At 41.9% G+C, this 21404-nt stretch overlaps 1 protein-coding gene across 3 annotated transcripts in view; it reads right to left on the bottom strand.

Annotated features, from left to right (window-relative positions):
• Positions 1-21404, bottom strand: part of arhgap45b (Rho GTPase activating protein 45b) — a 60515-nt gene that overhangs the window by 32312 nt on the left and 6799 nt on the right. For all 3 annotated transcript variants that reach the window (XM_039766709.1, XM_039766710.1, XM_039766708.1), the window contains exons 4-5: positions 8679-8816; positions 8161-8225 (exon numbers count right to left, since the gene is read on the bottom strand). In XM_039766709.1, the coding sequence (XP_039622643.1) occupies positions 8161-8225; positions 8679-8816 (203 nt within the window). The remainder of the gene's footprint in view (positions 1-8160; positions 8226-8678; positions 8817-21404) is intronic.

The raw sequence follows: 21404 nt of genomic DNA on the forward strand, positions 1-21404 counted from the left end.
GGTGTCGTGCTATTTTGGATGCTCTAGTTGGTGAAGGCGATAAAGTTAAGTTCTTTCAGCTGAATTCCACTTGACACTTTTCTCAAACTCGCAGTTTTAAGGTGATGCAGAACAACATTTTTGCAAAGTGTGAAAACTAATCTGACACGATTGTTGTCAGTGTACCCCCAGGCCAATAGTTGCCGTCTCAAAGGCATGTGCTTAAGATGACACTGTGACACGATGACTTGTCACACCCCAATTTCAGGGAAACCAAAAGGAAGCCACACTGAAGAAAACACCTGCAGAAAATACGGGTGTGTCCTGTCGACATTTTAACAGCCATGAAGAAATCTGAACTTCCAGCGAAGCAGTTAAGAAAACCGACATGAGGGGAGACAGCACTAATTTTGTTCCATTATCCAACCCCGCTATATCCTAACTACAGGGTCATGGGGGTCTGCTGGAGCCAACACAGGGCGCAAGGCAGGAAACAAACCCCGGGCAGGGCGCCAGCCCACCGCACTAATTTTGTTCCTCTAAATTTTTTTTTTTTTTTACTGGGATGATGCATCTGAAAACAACAATCAGCCAGCCATGACGACTTGCGTTACCTGTCATGTGACTCTTGCCGACACATGAATCAGTGGGCCTAAGGGTGCTTGACTACATTTACCAATGCCGGGGGGCTCTGAGTCATTGTTTGAAGTTAACTGTCCAAAAAAAGACACTGAGAAGTCAGACTTTACACAAATGACGGGTATTTTTTTTTCGTCTTATGCTTCAAGTATTTCTGTTTACTCTTTAATTATCTAGTAAATTTTTTTTTCATTATTGAGCTCATAAGAATTACTTTTGGTCCAATGCTTCCTGACTCAACGATACAAGAAAATTCCCACATATGACATACTGCTTGACTCGTCTTCATTTCTAGTTATGCAAGACATCGAGCTTTTTGACTCCCCTGCCCACTCCCATATTTGGTCCTCTAAACCCAAAACCCCTTCATTTTTAGGCCATTTTTGGACAATATTTTGTGCACCCTGATGATAAAGGTAAAACCAAAAGGTGCCTTCAGCAAAAACAACCAGAAGGACTTGAAGTTGTACATGTCACATCTCCTGACCCTCTAAATGGCACCCAAGGGGTCGAAGTTACGCCTTTGTACAAAAACTCAAAAAATGGGGACTGACAACATAGGGTTCACCGACAAAAGCGCGGCGGACAAATGAGCGCCGACAAACCCGCTAACTGGTTTTTGACAAATGCGCGCCGACAAAATCGCGAGAGAGGCCAAGAGAGTGGGACGCCCTTGCTGCAATTCTTCCTACATATGCAGGGCGTGATCTGAAGGACTATCTGCGTGCTGCGTCTCATAATATTGACTTCTAAAATAAACATTGTTATATACGCTTTAAACTAGTAATTCATATTTAATGAAACTTTCGCAATTTTGTCTGCGCGATTTTGACGGCGCATTTTAATCGGCGCTATTTTGTCGCGCTCATATGTCTATCGCTCAAATGTCGGGTCACATAATATAGGCCTGTGGAGTGTCGTTTTATGTTATTTCAAGGCTGCTTATCACAGCTATGATAATATTTTTGATATTTTGATTCTTTAGTGGTGGTCCGAGCCCTCTCAAAGACACTCCCAGAAGGCTAACAATGACAAATTTCAAACATAAGCATGTGGGGTTGTGTTTTAGACTCATGAATGTGATGATATTTTTGATTTTTTATCCTTTTCTAGGGGTTTGGCCTTTTACTGGCCTCTGTCAGAGAGTGAAAAATGATCAATTTCTATTACAATTGATGTCTGTAGTCGGTGGGTTATTGTACCGTGTTAGCCATTATGGATGCAATGACAATATTTAGACTTTTAACATTTCAATTGAAGCACACATTTAGTATTTCAAGTGACAGAGTTATTCTTATTTATTATGTACTTTTACCTCATGACGTAAATCATCACAATTCATATGAACACCCCAAATAAAGGCGACTTACACTAATTCTGACATTTTAAGATGTTACAGGGCTTTTGGTCTTTTAATTCTCACCTTATGTGCTGATCATAGGAAATACAAATTGAAATTAGACTAAACAACAGAATAAAAAACTAAAAAGATAACTTTTTTAAATTTCCCCTTGGGATTAATAAAGTATCTATCTATCTATCTATCTATCTATCTATCTATCTATCTATCTATCTATCTATCTATCTATCTATCTATCTATCTATCTATCTATCCATCTAAAAATAACAAAATTACATAAATAACATTCAAAAATGGACAACTTAGAAAAAAGAAATGACACAAAGTCCAAAAAGATAATAAAACAAAAACTAGGGACACGATCCAATTGTAACCAAGTTGTCTCTCTGCGTTACTGAATATAAACTAAAACCAACGTCTACTTATGTTGTTCACTGTGCTGAGTCCCCAGAAGTTCAAACATCAGTGTTTTAGGCAACCACAGGTGACCTGACCAGCGTAAAGTTCTGGGCTGAAGCTAGAAGAAAGTCGCACTGCTAAAACAGAGTGGAAAAGCTCATATCAGATGAGTTTAAGTCTGTCTGTATATCGCTGTTAGTGAATCTGTGCCTCAGATCTTACCAGAGCAGCCCCACAAACCATGGAAGAGCGCCATCAATCAGTTTATTGATGGTAGGGAACAAGAGGGGATGACATCAGCCAAGATTTTACAGCCGTTTGAGAGACTTTCACATTTGGACTTTGAATGAAATGCGCCTTTAAAGATTAACATTACAGTCAGATTGTGTTGATTGCTTAATTGTATTTTACTGAGTCTATGTCTCCTATGCTATTCTCTTTGTAGGATTTTATTATGTAATAATAATAATATTCTTTATCTACGTATTTTCTGGGAAAGTCCCATTGCTACTGCCTGTATCAGGCCCAGGCCGAAACATTGGTCAGTTTTCTGTGGTGTGTATATGTGTACATGCTTTATGGGAATGTGTTTGCGTTATGGAATTTCCTCACTATGTGACAAGTACTTAACTCTTTCAGGCCTGATGTCAACTTTTGTAAAATTCAGGAGTAGAGGACAGTGATCAGCTGTAAACTGCAACAAATTACATTTTAGTCTGACTCTCTTGGCTAGAAGAAAAGTTATGAAGCTTTGTTGATTTAACCTTGATTCCTTATGTGTGTGTGAGTAGCGAAGAGCAAATAACCTCTAAAATGGTACCAACCAAAGAGAATATACAAAGCAAAATGCTCTATGGACGTTTTACGTAATTTTGTTGAATAGAACTCTGACTTGTCAGACTCCAAGTTTGATGCAAGTGATCTGGAGATAAAGATCAAAAACCAAAGTGAGGTACCAGCATCATCTAATCAGTCCCCAGGTGATCGTGTTGCTGAACACTTTAATGTAGCTGACACCTACAGGAGTGTTTGCCTGGGAGGACCACCACTTATGATGACAAGAGGTACAAACCAGATTGCGTCACACTGCAACTGCCACCCACCTGCTGTGTGAAGACAGGCAGGCAGTTGCCCACCATGCATTCCTGCTGACCATCGAGGTGCCCCCAATCCAGCCACTGCTGCCAGAGGTGCCCAACATGCACCAACAGCAGCCACAGCAAATAGCAACTGATGTTTTATGTTGACTTATGTGTGTAACCGTTGCTTTGTGTGCTTTTCAGAAAACTGAGTTCTTTGGAAAAAATATTCAGCCCTCAAAGAGTTAAAACAACTGCTTTCTGGAGTTTTCTGTATTTCTGTTGGTCTATATGTAATGTCTATAGGCTTTTGTGTAGTGTATGTGGGATGACACCAGTGGTGGATATAACAATGGGCATAATGATCACCTTGTCCATTCACCATGAGCGGAATATATCTTCTGTCAGTTCTGTGTACTTCTGCATTTTATTTATGTGTGAGTTTTGCGAGTTGTATGTGTTTGGTACGATAATGTCAAAAATATATGTAGTTTTATGTATTTATTAATTTATTGTTTGTGATCAAATTTGTATTCAAATACAAAATAAACACTTTAAAGGGGAACACAAGCCATTCTGACAGAAATTAAAAGAAAGTAAAACTGCATACTTGGTGAACACCACTAGCAGCCCATAACACAACCCAACTCAACCAATAACAAGAATTTATTTCTTGTATAGCCCAAAATCACACAAGGAATGCCTGAATGGGCTTTTAAAGGCCTGTTTTTGACAGCACATCCCCCCCCATCAAAAAAAAAAGGAAAAAAAATGAAAGTAATCTTGGGAAACGCAATTCAGAGAGAGACCCTGTAGAAGCCTATGAGGAACAGCACAGCACTGACCCCATTATGAAGAAGAAGAGCTAAATATTAGGGTTGTGGCCAGGACCTGGTGTATCCATGCTCAGCCAGCTGTACCGTATCCATCTGTCTAGCAATATAAGAGCCAGATGCCCCGCTGATCCTCACCGCTGACAACTCCAAAAAGATCAAATTAAGAAAGGAAGACTTTCAGACAAAAAACAAAAACGAATCAGATGATTTCCAGCAAAAATAAAAGGCAATTTTGGAAGCGATCGTCTCTAATTCAAATAGCCCCTGCTGGATAATAGAGAAGTGAAGTGAGGAAAAATCTAGAAGTAGGAAAAGTACAGAAGCAAGGGAATGCTAATAGAGAATATTAAAGTAAGAAAATGAGGCACCCCACACCAAAAACTAAACACAGAAGGACAGTCTGAAAACATATGCATAAATGTACCTGGGGCATTCAGGGAGCAAAAGTGACAATTTGGGTCAGATGGCAATCCCCAAGCATACTGTTTATTAACATATAATCGGTGGACAACTTTAAGTTGAGTTTGTTGATGATTGGGATTCCTTCAAACCAATAACTAATTGAAGGAATATACTCACTGGCCACTATAGGTACACCTTGCTAGTACCAGGTTGGACCCCCTTTTGCCTTCAGCACTGCTTTAACTCTTCATGGCACAGATACAAGATGGTACTTCAAACATTCCTTGGGAAGTTTGGTCCATATTGACATGATAGAATCACAGAGTTGCTGCAGATTTGTCAGCTACACATCCACGATGTGAATCTCCCATTCCACCACATCCCAAAGGTGATTTATTGGATTGAGATCTGGTAATTGTGGAGGCCATTTAAGTACAGTGAAACCAGTTTGAGATGATTTGAGCTTTGTGACATGGCATGTTATCCTGCTGGAAGTAACCATCAGAAGATGGATACTCTGCAGTCAAAAAGGGATGAACGTGGTCAGCAATAATACTTATGCAGGCTGTGACATTAAAACAATGTTCAGTTGGTACTATGTGACCCAAAGTGTGGCAAGAAAATACAGTATCTCCCACATCATTATACCAACACCGCCAGCCTGAACCATTGATACAAGGCAGGATGGATCCTTGCTTTCATGTTGTTGATGCCAAATTCTGACCGTACCACCCAAATGTCGCAGCAGAAATTGAGACTCCTCAGACCAGGCAAACTTTTTCCAGTCTTCTATTGTCCAATTTTGGTGAGACTGTGTGAACTGTAGCCTCAGTTACCTCTTCTTAGCTGACGGGAGTTGCACCCAATGTGGTCTCCTGCTGCTGAGACCCATCTGCTTCAAGGTTGAATGTGTTTTGCATTCAGAGATGCTCGTCTGCTCGCCTTGATTGTAACAAGTGGTTATTTGAGTTACTGTTGCATTTCTATCAGCTCAAACCGGTCTGGCCATTCTCCTCTGACTTCTGGAATCAGCAAGGCATTTTCGACTAGCGAACTTACACTCACTGGATATTTTCCCTTTTCCAGTCCATTCTCTGTATACCCTAAAGATGGTTATGTGTGAAATTCCCAGTAGATCAGCAGTCTCTGAAATACTCAGACCAGTCGCGCTAATCGCGCTCCATCTTATATATCGGAATGCCTGACACATTATATTCCAAATCGTAACCTTAGATCTTCAAATGAGTGTCTCCTTATAATTCCAAAAGCTAAACTTGAAAGAAGTGGTGAGGCGGCCTTCTGCTGTTATGCACCTAAAATCTGGAATAGCTGACCGCCAGAAAGTAATCAGGCTAATACGGTGAAGAACTTTAAAACACTGCTGAAAACACATTACTTTAACATGGCCTTCTCATAACTTCACTTTAACTTAATACTGATACTCTGTATGTTCAATTCATCATAGTAACTATTCATAGTGGCTCCAAAATCCGTACTGACCCCTACTCTCTCTTCTGTTTCTTTTTCCGGTTTCTTTGTGGTGGCGGCCTGTGCCACCACCACCTACTCAAAGCATCATGATGCACCAACATTGATGGACTGAAAACCAGAAGTCTACGTGACCATCATCATCAGGTCCTTCCATGAGAACCCTAAATACAAAGAGGACTGTTTGACTTATGTTAGGTAGATTGCCCAGAGGGGACTGGGTGGTCTCGTGGTCTGGAACCCCTACAGATTTTATTTTTTTTCTCCAGCTTTTGGAGGTTTTTTTTGTTTTTTTCTGTCCACCCTGGCCATCGGACCTTATTAATTCTATGTTAATTAATGTTGACTTATGTTTATTTTTTATTGTATCTTCTATTTTTCTATTCATTTTGTAAAGCTACATTTTTTGTATGAATATGTGCTATATAAATAAATGTTGATTGATTGATTGATTGAGTCTGTCTGGCACCAACAACCATGCTATGTTCAAAGTCACTTAAATCATCTTTCTTCCCCATTCTGATGCTTGGTTTGAACTTCAGCAGGTTGTCTACCAGTGTTATGTGTGGTCTGTTATGGAAGATGGTCTTTTCTGTCAGTATAGTTCTGTCCTAGTATAATTTATATGTGTCATTTCCTGTACTACTAATCTGGGGTGTATGTGTCGACTAGCTTATGTTATAGCACAAGTTCTTGATGTCTAATGTTTGCTGTCTGATTGTGTCTGAGGATGTTGTCTGTGTCGGTAGTTTACAACCAGAGGTGATGTGTTGGATTGTTCTTTGTTCCTTGTTACAGTATCTCAGAAGGCACAACTTATTGAACATTACAGTGGATGAGATACAACAGCAGAAGACCATGTCGGGTTCCATTCCTATTAGCCAAAACAAAAAGCTGAGGCTCCAGTGGGCAAAGCCTCACCAAAATTGTACAGCTGAAGACTGTAAAAACATAGCCTGGTCTTCTGAATCTCAACTTCTGCTGAGGCACACAGGTGGTAGTCTCAGAATTGGTATCAACAGCATCAATCCATGTACCCAACCTGCTTCGTGCCAACAGTCCAGGCTGGTGATGATGGTGTAATGGTGTGTGCAATGCTTTTTGGCATACTTTGGGCCTGTTAATACCAATCAGTCATCACTTGAATGCCATGGATTATTTTAGTATTGTTGCTGGCCATGTGCATTATGGGCAACATTTACCCATCTTCTAATGGCTATGTCCAACATAATAATGAATGGTGTCACAAAAAAAAGTCATCTCAAACTGGTTGGATGAACAAGACAATGAGTTCGGTGTTCTACAATGGCCTTCCAGTCATCCGATCTGAATCCACTAGAACACCTTTGGGATGTGGTAGAACAGGAGATTCACAGAAAGAATGTGCAGCTGACAAATCTGCAGAAACTGAACGATGCAATCATGTCAGCATTGACTAGAATTTCAAAAGAATGTTTCCAACATCTTGTAGAATCAATGCCACGAAGAACTGAGGCTGTTTTATGAACAAAAATGGAGCCCCATTACCCAATATTAGTGTATTGTTCCTAAGAATTTGCTTACTGAGTATAAACGTTATAGTGTAGGCAATGAACCAAAAAGGGAACAAATCCATGGCTCAGACAAGATTGAAATCTGCCATATAAAAGTACTGTCACCTCCCCCTATAACCAGAAGCACAGGGTCCAACTCTTCCGTTAACACAGATGTGCCCTGTTTGCATTTAAAGATGGCACTGCATCAGATGACTCAATCTGAACAAGATGAAATGAGCGAGAGAGTGATGACTGTCATTGCAAGGGAAAAAGCAAGTTGTTTCTTGCGCTCTAGGGAATATGAACAAGAACAGCGTTCTTTGACTTATTGGGAGACAGGGTGACCTGGAGAGGATGACATCAGGGTGAGGTGGCAGTCTGAGTTAATAAAAGATTATACTGCATGTAAACAAATAACATTCATAAAAAAAGTACATTCTTACCTCATTTGTTAAAGTTGGTCTGCAACCATGGTAGAGCTTCTGCAGTCCTTTGGCCAATTCCACCTCTGGAAAAATTCCGACATGTTATAACAGTGCAGCTAAAAGAGAAACCGCACACACAGAGGGGGGAGGGTTCCTACCAAAAGACATGCGATTTCAACAGCGTGCAGCTCTTCCTGTTTGCTGTCAAAAACCTGAAGCTATCATCTGGCTTCCTCTTTCCAAACAGCAGATGGCATGTGGGCTGGCTGGCTGCCCGAATCATAGCCTTGATATTACTGCTTAGCATCTAAACCAGGATTCTAGTGAGGTATTTTGGGTCACCCCAGAAGTTGCTTTATGTCATTAGAGGGTGTTGCTTTATGCGTGAAGGTAGATGGCTTTTCCCAAGATACCTTGACTGATGGAGAGCTCTACTGACAACAGTCTAAAAACCTCAACTGTCTGGATCCACTCCCAGAATTATTTCTAACCTCATGCTGGTCTTTGGGTGTATACACGAGGGACAAAGTACCCACCTAAAGCTGTGCGCTTTTCCACGTAGTATAGGATGTCCTTCATGTATTTGGAGATGACCTTGGCATACTGCAGAGCTGAGTCCACTCCTCCCTCCCCACGCTGCAAAAGGATGTCCACTTCCTCGGAACTGGAGAAGCCTGAAGCACAGAGAGTCACCTTTAATGTCAGCCACTTGTCTTTTCAGCTAGAATTACATACAGAATGTCTACAACTGCCATAAATAAATAAGAATAACATAACATGACCATCTCAAAATTACTCGAGCCATTTCATGGTCGTGAGGATTGGAAGTAAACAGGATAAAGCTCCAGATAGGACGCAGGCCCATCACAGGGCTCTCTCACACTCACATCCACTGGGCCAGTGTGGAACCAACAATTAAACTAACACATACCTTTTTAGGCATGTATGGTGGTGGGATCCATGGCAAACTGAATTAAATCATCAAAACTCCCCCAGACGATGACAGTGTTTGAGATTCAACCCTGGAACACAACGAGGCAGCAACCCTAACCGCAGCACCATCAACGCTGCCCAGCAATATGAGCACCATGGGGTTGCTCGTGTGGCGCTTTATAAATGGGTGCTTCAGCATTATACAACTTAAACAGCTAAAGATTCCTAAGTCTCACTGGAAACCAATCAAGGCGTTTAAACTGAAATACATGAATGTTGGGATATTGAACATTTGAGGATGAGTGAAAACAGACAAGACAAAAATCCAGCGTCCCTCAAATAGGAGACACTAAAATGTGTGGTCTTGTGAGCTAAAAGAAGCCAAAGAAGGCAACCTTCACTTGAACGTTCATACAAGCCTATGTTAACCTTATAAATTAATCCAGTTATGTCTTCTTGAGTCTCTGCATCCATAAATTGAAATGCCTTCCTCTGCAAACTTGGCCAGAAGCAAGTTGGCAAACTTCTAGTCGCCTTGAGAGATGAAAGGTCTTAAGGTGAGGCCCAGCCTAGAGAAAGCATGGTGTCTTGTGGGAGTGGAGAGCCACTAAGGGGCAGTACATTTACATTTATTTGCTTAACAGACACTTTTATCCAAAGCACCTTACAAAACATAATTGAGCAAACATCAGTCTGGGGGTCTGTCTGGGAATAACTGTTATAGGACAAGGGTACAAAATTGACCATGAGCGTGAAAATCTCAGAGCACAACATAAGTAAGTTACAATTCATAAGTTACAAAAAATGTAACAGCTAATATCAGACAGAAGTTCACCAAACAAGAGGGTCTTCAAACACATTGAGAGAGTCAGAATATTACTGTAAATGGAGGTGGGCAGCTAGCTCACTCCACCAGCTAGGGGCTACACATGAAAAGAGTCCGGATTGAGATCTGATGCCATGAAGAAGTGGCATTATCAGAAGCTGTTCATCAGCAGACCAGAGTGGTCAAGAAGAACCATAAAACCTAGTAAATGTCATCATATATAAAAGTGCTGACCCACTGAAAACTCTGAAGGCAAGCATCAAGGATTTCAGTTTAAAACATGCTGCTACAGGGAGCCAATATAGTGATCTGAAAAGAGGAATGGCATATGCCCACTTAGGCTGGTGGAACATGAGATGTGCCTGTGGTGTTATGGGTCCACAGCTTGCTGAGCAAAGGCCAGTTTTTGTTAAATAAATAATCACCGCACTCGAGGCGGCTTCGTGAGGGGGCGTAGTGATTGTAGCAAGCCGCGGGGCGATTTGCGGTGTGAGCGTTTCTCACCGAGTGCACAGGTGAGGAACTGCCCACATCCGTGATTGTTCCCGTGGCTAATGTGCTGCAGCTGCTATGGCCCCTCGCTATATAAAAAGAAGAGCGAGTCGGTTGGGAGGATAGATAGATCGGAAATGAAAAGAAGAACGAAAAGGACGGAGGTTACAGGGAGCGAGAGAGCCAGCAGGTCGGTGCAGCAGGAAGCGGGCGAGTGAGCGCTCGTAGGCAGCTGAGAAGACAGCCTGGGTGTTAGGCCGATACCCTGGGTGTAGTAGTTGTTGTCACTCCCGCTGAGCAAGCATGTAGTGGGAGTGACCAAAGAAGGAGAAGGGTGACTCCGCATGGGGCAGCGGGAGTCAGGATTTGCGATGTGGTGTCCTCCACGTGAGAGCCTTGGCTGTGTGAGGAATTCCCAAGTCGCGGTCTGGAGGGAGCGGAACTGAAGCCAGGGATCGGGACACCGCCAGATCTGTAGTGGAGTGAAGGTCAGCTGCAGGTAGAGTGGCTCCCCTGTTGCAAAGCCTGGACAGGGAGAAGCAGGGGAGTCACCAGTTAAAAGAAGGCACCGGGCTCGTTGTTGGTTTTTAAAGACTGCTTCCATAAGAACGTTTTAACCTCGTTTTTAAAGGATTGTTTTTGTAGTATTTTTACCCTCCACATTTCTTTTATGGATTATTTATTTATAAGACTTTGGAAAGCACTGCACTTTATTTATTTGAACACTTTGTTTTTGATTATTGTTTTAAATAAAAGCACTTTTGCACTTTTTACCATCGCCTTGCTCAATTGTTGCCTTCACTGACTAGTTCACTTGGTGACATTATCGACGGTGTTGGGTTCAAGGGCTCCCAAATAGCGATGGGAGCATGGAGCCAGAACCCGCATCGTCACAGTGCCACTGCATTTTGAATCGTCTACAGTGGCTTGGTGACACATGTCAGGACACCTGAAGCTGAGAGCTGCACTAGTCCAGACGAAACAAGACCAAAGCCTGTTCCAGGAGTTGTGCCGCATACTCTGTCACATTCTGTACTGTGTGATCTTGCAGATTTTGTATAGAATAAAACTGTAAGACTAAGAGAACGCTGCAACTGGTCATCACTCACCACCACAAGTATGGCACAGACTTGGTGGGTGTTAGCAATGATGAGCCGAGCTGAACAGAGATGGGGTGCTGTTCGGACAGGTGAGCTGGGATAACAAGAAGGTCCATCTTTGCCAGGTTGAGCTGGAAATGGTGCTCCTTCACCCAAGTTGTCATATCAGTGAGACATGCAGAGAGACTAGCTGATATTAGGTGGACCTCTTGAGGGAATGACAAGTATATCTGCTTATATTGACATAGATAGATGTGAAAGGCACTATATGATAGATAGATAGATAGATAGATAGATAGATAGATAGATAGATAGATAGATAGATAGATAGATAGATAGATAGATAGATAGAGTCGCATAGTGTGGGGTCTCCTCAGTCTGTCAGTGGAGCAGGACGGTGACAGCAGTCTGTCGCTGAAGCTGCTCCTCTGTCTGGAGATGATATTGTTCAGTGGATGCAGTGGATTTTCCATGATTGACAGGAGCCTGCTCAGTGCCCGTCGCTCTGCCACGGATGTCAAGCTGTCCAGCTCCGTGCCTACGATAGAGCCTGCCTTCCTCACCAGTTTGTCCTGGCATGAGGCATCCCTCTTCTTAATGCTGCCTCCCCAGCACACCACCGCATAGAAGAAGGCGCTCGCCACAACCGCCTGGTAGAACATCTGCAGCATCTTATTGCAGATGTTGAAAGACGTCAGTCTTCTAAGGAAGTATAGTCGGCTCTGTCCTTTCTTACACAGAGCATCAGTATTGACAGTCCAGTCCAATTTATCATCCAGCTGCACTCCCAGGTATTTGAAGGTCTGTACCCTCTGCACACAGTCTCCTCTGATAATCACGGGGTCCGGGAGGGACCTGGGCCTCCTAAAATCCACCACCAGCAAAACTGCACTGATAAGAGAAACCCTGGGACAGGGACAGGATGAAAGGGCCTAGTGAGGAGGTGTGTGTAGAGAGAAGAGCAGAGGGCCCAGCACAAATCCTTATATATCCTGCCACTGTCTAGCCCTTACATATGTGGCGGGCCGGACAGGGGGAGGATTTGCTCTGTAGGAATGTGCATGGTACAAGGTGCTGCACCTCAAAGGGCCACAAAGAGGCAGTGCTAGCTGTAATTCTGTTGTTGACCCAATGAAATCACCCATTAAATAGTAAATGACCACTTCCCACATGGAAGGAGCAGCTCTGGGGAAAGAGGAAATCATCTTAGTATGTAGCTTGTATAAAGTTCAGTGTGGCATTTCTCAAGATGGACAGACTGGCATATTGTTTCGTTAGTGTGTCCTTCCATCTCGTTTGTGTCTTAAAAGTCTTTATGTTGCATGTTTTGCTTGTTCACTCTCCCTAGTGCACTGAAACAAGATGGAATCATTGCCACATGTCAAATGAAAAAAAAAAAAAGCATTTTATTCTTTCAACTGGAACTATTGAAAATACGCCATCTCTCAAGTGTAGCAAGTGAAGAGAAGAAAATGTGACCTCAATGCCCTCACTCATGGCTATCTGGGCAGGTGCAAGTCAAATGCCAGGGTCCCACTCTCATTCTTGCAACAAGCCCCAAAAGATTGGCAGCCGTCAGCTAGTACTATCTCTAACTGGCAGGCTAAGGAGGTGGACCGTGACCCACAAAGTTTTGTCCCCACTTCTGTCAAATAGTGTGACTCAAAAGATGTAAAACCAAGGTCATGACACCCTGTGGTCTTTAAAAGATCCCTGGGCATAAAGAGTAGGATGTATCCCAATGTCCTGGCTAAATTGTCCAACACGGCCTGGTCATTCTGGCCCCCTAATCATCTCGTCTCTGATTGGCTATCTCTCTTACCCCTTCACCACCTAACAGTTAATGTGTACTTAGTGTACTGGCGCAAAATGGCTGCTGTCACATCATCCATGTGGGTGCTACACATTAGTGGTCGTTGAAGCGACTCTCTACTCATTGTGAAAACCACTTTTAGTAGCTTAAAAAGTGCTATATACAGTAAATGTAATGAATTATTATGTAATTACAAGCAATCACGTAAGCAGCCAGTGCTCCATTGTAGAATAAATACGGCAACCTTAATAACACTGTGACTTATCCATCATGCAGCAAGACACAAAATAAATAAATAAATAGTAATGTAGTGGAATGAAGCACAACTGAGTGCCCCAAAATTATAACACTGATGGAAGAATGGGCTGCTGCTGCAGACTCCCAGATTCCCCTGGAGTAGCATCTTCATGTTCTCCTCGTGTCAGAGTGGATTTACCTTTTCTCTGTTATCTTGAAGATGTACACCTAAATTAGGCATTACGATGATTAGCTCTTCTGCTTCACTGATCCAGCTTTCTGGGTTCGAGTCAGTTTGGATTGTACATGTTCTCCCTGAGCATCTGTTAGTTCCCCCCCAGGAACTCCATTTTTGCCTCCAGTATCTTCAAAGACATGCAGGTTAGGTGAACTGGTGGTTCAAAAACGTCACTAATGTGAGCATGAGTGTGCGTGTGAGTGAGCGGCGCCAGCAATGGACTGGCACCCTGGGTAGGGCTGGTTGATGCCTTTGTGTCCTGCATCTCATCAATGCTATACAGCAATATCACGTCAAGTTTTAAAGGTCCCTCAAGTACTATTTAGACATTCATTCCACGTGTTTGTTGTCCTCTGTGTGAAGAAATCTTCTAACATTGGTGTGAAATTTGCACTGAACACATTTCCACCTGTGTCCCCTTGTTTCTGTTGAAAAACCTATTTTAAAACAGAAGCTGGAATCCACTGGACTAATTCCCTTCATAATTTTCAACATTTCAATCATGACACCTTTTAATCTCTGTTTGTTTAAACTGAAATGGTTCTGCTCCTGCAGTCTTTCCTCACAGCTCACACTTCTCAGTCCTAACCAGCCTACTCCAGGGTTTCTTGAACGTTCTTGTTTTGATACCACTCAGTCTTCCTCTTCCTAGTATCTTTGAGACTCATTTATTGACAATAGTCAGAATTGTCCCCCTTGGAGAAACACTGCCATTCGTCATAGCACTGAAGGACGTCCCCCTGGGGGCATCGTGACCAATCAGGGGTGGAGTGAGGAAGTATGTGAGCGCAATGTCGATTATTTTATCAACACGTGGCGACCCACCTCGACGCACTTCACAAACCATTTACATAAGAAACTCTGGCCTAGTCGTTCTCCTCGGGATTTTATTTGTAACATGAAGACTAAAACTGCGCATAGCATTGCAGGTGCAGCCTCATTGGTGTGTTATAAAGCTTAAGCGTAACTCCCGTTGACTTGTACTCCATACATCAGGGGCGCTATATAACCTGACCGCCTGCAATAATGGCTTCTTTACACTAACTGGAAGTAGTTAGTAAAGAGCTTACCACTTCTCATAAAGTGTATATTTAAGTCTGAAATCTCTCACTGTGTATTCAAATCTTGCATTTTTACTTTCTATTTATAAATACTTTACATTTACTTATTAAATTTCATTGGCCAAGTCTCAGTTCTGCCCAGGGACATCTGCAATCATTTGGCTCATTCTGTGTTATCTGTGTTCCACCTGTTTTGGTATCATCTACAAACTTGGCCAGCTTGTTATTTATAATCTTATCTACATTGCTAATAAGTATAAAAATGTGGCCCAGCAACAAGTGCTCAAGGACACCATTTTTAACACTGCACAATTCTAAAAAAGGTTCCTCTCAACATCATGAAACCATTTGCTTCCTGTGTTATACCAATTCTGTTCCCATCTACACACAGCGCCCTGAATTCCCACTTGTTTTAGTTTGATCCCTAAGGCCGCTCATATGGGATCTTATCAAAAGCTTTCCAAAAATCAAAATAAATAATTATTTCTCTGCGCCTTATGATGGACAGCCGGGACGCAGACCAGGGGATGGAGCTTACACAGGGCAATACCTCCCCCGGGACGACAGAAGGCAGCCCTCCTGGCTTGTTGTGGTACAACGGTGTTGGAGCATGGACGCTCAACACTCTCAGGATTTGTGGCCACCACCAGGGGGCGCAAGGAGAATTGCTGAGCCCTCCTTAGCAGGACTGCCACCACACCCGGTAGTGCTGCCGGAAGTAGATCACTTGACACCTGGAGCACTTCCGGGTGCCCTATAAAAGGAGCCTCTTCACTCCATTCAGGGAACCAGAGTCAAACGGAAGAGGACGAAGCTTGAGGGAGGAGTGGAGGTGGATGGAAGAGAGAGGAAGAGACAGAGAGAAGGCAAAGAAAGTGCTTTACTGGTTTACTGTGCTGCTGAGGGGAACAATTTGGGAAACGATTCCCAGTATAAATGAACGTGTGTGTTGGTGCCTGTTGCGTCAGGTGTTGAGGAACTGGTGCACTGCCTGGTGTTCACAGCCTCTGTGTTCTTATTGCTTCACCGCAGAATTCCAGCATATCAACGAAACATAATATTAACCCATGCTGACTGTTCACTGATACACCCGTTATTGATATGTAATGCTTGATCTGTAACCTAATAATTGCTTCCATCAATTTATCCGCGATGCTGCCAACTGGCCTTTAGTTACTTTTTTTAAGGTGCGTTTGCATATAATGTAAAAAGCATCTACTGCTATTGCCACGTCTATATGTCCGTCTGCACGAAACAACTCGGCTTGCAGTGAACTGACTTTGTTCAGAATCAGATTGAGGATCAAAATTTGTTTTTCCGACCCTAATGTATAAATAGGAATTTGTCTTGGCAGCATCGGTGCAACATAGAAGGACAACACGAACTACAAAAGTTAAATATAAAATATGATGCAGTATACAAGGATAAATACAAAACATAAGGAGATAAAATATGATTTAAAAAGTCCAGCTAGTCAAGTGTGCAGATATCCATCGATGCCGAGCAGAGCCTCAGACCTGATTAGTCAGAACAACTGCACGTGAAAAAGCTATCTAGGTGATATGCTGTTTAAGCTTTCACTGCATGAAGGCAGGTCTTTGGTATTGGTGATGCCATTAGTGAGTCGGATTAGTTATGAGCTTTACAGCCCTCTTCCTTATCCTGGACTCATACAGGACTTGAATGTGCATTACGTTACAGCGTATGGTATTTTCACAAGTCCTCACAATGCGCTGTAGATTGACCTTACAGAGGCAACAGTCCACCAGACAGTTACATATGAGGTCAGAATGGACCTGATGTTGGCTGAGTAGAACTGGACTAATATTGCTTTGAGGGGGGACGATCACCTTTCCACGCTCAGAGAAGGTATGTAATACCTCACGGGGTAAGAGGGGGCGCCAGCACTAACAATACCATCTTCTTTCTCCTCCATAGCTCTGAGAGGTCACCCAGAGCAGACACCTAAGGCATGCCCACAGGTCAGCACAATTCATGCCTATTCCAGTCGGGACAACATAAATTTGAGGATTCCCAGAAGTCCCATATGATGGAGCTCCTCAAGCTACACCTGCTCAAGAGAGTCAAAACCTTCTAGATGCCACAGAGACTAGGAAGGCAGCTGCTATGCCTTATTTCTGTTGCGCTACTGCACGTCCATTTTTGTTCAGTTTTTTTGATTTCTGCAGTAAATGGGATGGCTGGGTTGGCATCCCAACTTTTCTTTGGTTCTCTTCTCCCTCATTTACACTTTACACTTAGCTAACGCAAAAATAATATTCTCTGATGGGCTTTCTGAATAACGCAGTTGCCGGGAACCTAACTATCTCTGTTGTCCCAACAGCTGAACCATTTGTAGGAAGCGATAGGTAAGCAGGTAGCAGTTTCCTGAAATCTATGGTCATCTCCTGAGTTTTCTAAATGTTAAGGTCCACACTCTCTTACACCTCTCATCTCGACATGGACTCATCATTGTTTGAGATGAGGCCTATTAGTGTGATGTTATACTGACAGACGATTCAAACTTGGCACATTTGTCCTTACAGGAAATTTGTCAGGAAGGTTCCGTTTTGTTGAGATATGTTGAATAGAGGGAGCTGTACACATTTTTGAAACTACAAAATCTCCTAATTACGAATGTTGCTGAATTTTATGTCTAGTCCATTTATTTATAAAGCACATTTAAATCAACACAAGTTGACCAAAGTGCTGTACCACTTCCATTAATACAGAAATACAAATGTAGGTAAAAAAATAAATACATCCTAACAAAATAAAAAAATAGCATAAGTAATAGTCTCAATAAAATACAAAGTCTGAAAAGCTAAGGCAAAACGAAAAGCTTTCAGACAAGTTTTCAAATTAACTAAAGTTGGTGCTGACCTAAAGTAAAAAGGCAGACTACTGCAAAAGTATGCCCAAAAGAAAGCTTCAGTCTAGATCTCAGCACAGCCAATAACTTCTGGACAGTGGACCTCAAGTGAGCGTGAAGGAGAATAAAGGTGCAAGAGTTCAGTAAAATGAACGAGGGCTAAACTGTTCAGGGACTCAACAACCAAGAGTAAAATTTTAAATGGCCTGTCCAGGGTTTGTTCCTGCCATGCAACCTATGCTAGCTGGGATAGACTCTAGAAACCCACCCACAACTCTAGTCTGGATTAAGTGGGTTACAAAATGAAATCAATCAATCAATCAATCAACATTTATTTATATAGTACATATTCATACAAACAAATGTAGCTCAAAGTGCTATATAAAAATATAAATATATATATATTAAAAATAAACATAAGTCAACATTAATTAACATAGAATAAGTAAGGTCCGATGGCCAGGGTGGACAGAAAAAACAAAAAAAAAAAAACTCCAAAAGCTGGAGAAAAAAAATGAAATCTGTAGGGACTCCCAAAATAATTTTTGAAATAAAAAAAAATTACTTCTGCCGCAAGACGTTTTTCAATCTTTGAAAATCACAACACAACCCGCCTTTAGAATGTAGCAATTCACTATCCTGTGTTGAATAACGTGGTCTCGGGGTGTCGTGCTATTTTGGATGCTCCCCTCTGGGCAATCTACCTAACATAACATATCATAACATAAAATAATGGTATGTACACTATCAATAAATGTAGTAACATTATGCTGTCACTGTTATGTTTTTAATATTGTTACAAAAATACGTAATAAACAAAATCGTGATAAACTCAGAAAACGGTACAACTCCCAGCCTACAGAAAAGATGTAAACGTATGCTTACATTTATGATACAGATTGTGTAGTTATAGCACACTGCCAACAAGGACTTCACATAAAGAGATTGCAGATCATCGAATGTGGTCTACCTAATTCTCTGTAGGAAATGTCCCAACAGTGCACTCACTCTATGTGGTAGAAGCTGGACAAACACTCCACCAAAGAATGAATTTCCACAGGTTCCACATTAAGCATGGCAATAGGGATGGTCCTGTAGGAGCTCACTTCAACAACCATGGACACTGTGAGAAGGACTTTAAAGTCACAGTGCTTATGAGCAACTTCAAGACACAGTAGGAGAGAATGGAATGAGAAGTTGAACTGATGCTAAAATGTAACACAGCACAACATGGTTTAAATAGAGCCAAGACTTAAGATATGAGGTCTATTTACATCTCTCTGACTAATCCAGATGATTTAATTACAGGTCCACACTGTAAGGAAAACTCATCAAAAACTTCAAGAGACTTTGTTGGACAATCACCTTATCAAAATATCTTTTGAGTATACATTGTTCTTCTCTCATGCTAATTGAATCTTGGGCTGGAGTGGTCTGTTAATTTTTTGTCAATGAAGGTGACCGGCTTTAAGGTTTTCCAATGCTGTCTCTGTCTTGGTGTCCATATAAACACAGGGAGCTCTAGTTTCAGTATTACAACTTCCTGAAGAAGGGGACTGAGCTTCCTGTAAAGCAGGGGTCCTCAATTCCAGTCCTGAAGGGCCCCAGTGGCTGCAAGTTTTCATTCTAACCCTTTTCATAATTAGTGAACTGTTTTTGCTGCTAATTACCTTTTTCTGAATTCATTTTAATTGATTTGTTTTTTAAGATTTGTTCCCCTGAATTTCTTCATCGTTCCTCTGAGTTTCTTAATTTCTTTCCTTAAATGGCACTAAATACAGAAATGAAATGTAAAGTGAGTGAGCCAACAGAGCACCAACTAAGTCAGGGCCTCAAACTCCAACCAATTTCACTCCAATTGGTTGCTTAATTAGGTGATGATTCTTGTTGTTAATTAAACCCGTTTTTTAATTCCATGGCTTCTTGCTGCTCTCATTTTGCAATAGCATACATCTCCAAAATTGTTGATTTTCTCTTTTCTAAGAGGACTGTTAAAATGATTTGGGGATCTGAGCAGATCAAAATTCATGAGACCTTCGCTTTTCTTTATTTTCAGATATTGTATGATGGTCACAGTTTGCTGCTCATGTTTTGGTTCATTTGGTAACTCATTATTGTTTGGCTGCTAATTAAGAAAAATGAAACAATTAAGGGGTCTTCAAGAGCAAGTCAATTAAAATTAATTCAAAAAAAGTTAATTAGCAGCAAAAACAGCTAACTAATTAAGAAAAGGGTTAGAATGAAAACCCAGAGCCACTGGGGCCCTCCAGGACCGGAGTTGGGGACCCCTGCTCTAAAGCTTGCATACTGTAATCTGTTCAGTGGCTAACACAACAACAACATTTATTTATATAAAACGGTACAACACCATACTACCACATGAAGTGACTAGAAATTTTTAAATGCTCCATCTACCAAATCAGCTAGTCAAGTCTACAAAGGCTCCTGAATGTTACACCTTGTGTGCCGTTTTTTTACTTTTCTGTATAATGGGATAACTTCTAGTAGATTCAAATCCATATCCCCCAGGAAGAGATGGTGAAGGTGGCAAGGAAAAAGGATGTCTTGTCTTTGCTAGTTCTGTGACCCCAAAAAGAAAATGGATGGAGTTATGATTCTCCCAGAAGAGTAAGATAAGACAACAACTAAGATAAGACAACAACTAAGCATTTCAATGTAAGACCATAGGGATTTTTTTTATGACAGAAGCGTGTCCCATCAGGTGTCATTCACAGACGTAACTGTGAATCCAAAACAGTCTGACAAATATGCAAAGTATTGGACAACAATACAAATTTTCATACAAGATCGGTTGAGCCCCGGGTTAACAACGACTGCCACCAGTACTGTTAGCCAACAGGGTGCTGGCAGAAACTGGGTTACTGTTGGCAGAAGAAGAAGAAGAAGAAGAGGGGGGGAGACGTGTCCAGAGACAGGAGTAGAGGATGAAAATAAAGAGAGTGGAACTGAGGGGTAGGAATGTTGGCAGTATGACTGGTAAGGGGAGAGAGTTAGCAGATATGATGGAAAGAAGCAAGGTTGATATATTGCGCGTGCAGGAGACTAAATGGAAGGGGAGTAAGGCCAGGTGGATCAGAGGTGGATTCAAATTGTTCTATCATGGTGTGGATAGGAGGTGAAATGGAGTAGGGGTTATTCAGGAGGAACAGTATGTCGAGTGTTTTGGAGGTGAAAAGAGTGTCAGGCAGAGTAATGATTATGAAGCTGGAAATTGGAGGTGTGATGATGAATGTTATTAGTGCATATGCCCCACAAGCTGGATGTGCAATGGATAAGAAAGAAGATTTTTGGAGTGAGTTGGATGAAGTGATGAACAGTGTACCCAAGGGACAGAAAGTGGTGATTGGAGTGGATTTCAATGGACATGTTGGTGAAGGGAACAGAGGAGACGAGGAGGTGATAGGTAGGTATGGTGTCAAGGGGAGGAATGAAGAAGGTCAGAGGATAGTGGATTTTGCCAAAAGGATGGACATGGCTGTGGTGAACACGTATTTTAAGAAGTGGGAGGAACACAGGGTTACATACAAAAGTGGAAGAAGATGCACACAGGTAGATTACATTCTATGTAGAAGAGTTGATCTGAAGGAGATTGAAGACTGCAAAGAGGTGGCAGGGGAAAGTGTAGTTAAACAGCATAGGATGGTGGTTTGTAGGATGACGTTGGAGATC

This window comes from Polypterus senegalus, chromosome 10, assembly GCF_016835505.1.
Source record: "Polypterus senegalus isolate Bchr_013 chromosome 10, ASM1683550v1, whole genome shotgun sequence".
In the NCBI taxonomy this organism is placed as follows: domain Eukaryota; kingdom Metazoa; phylum Chordata; class Cladistia; order Polypteriformes; family Polypteridae; genus Polypterus; species Polypterus senegalus.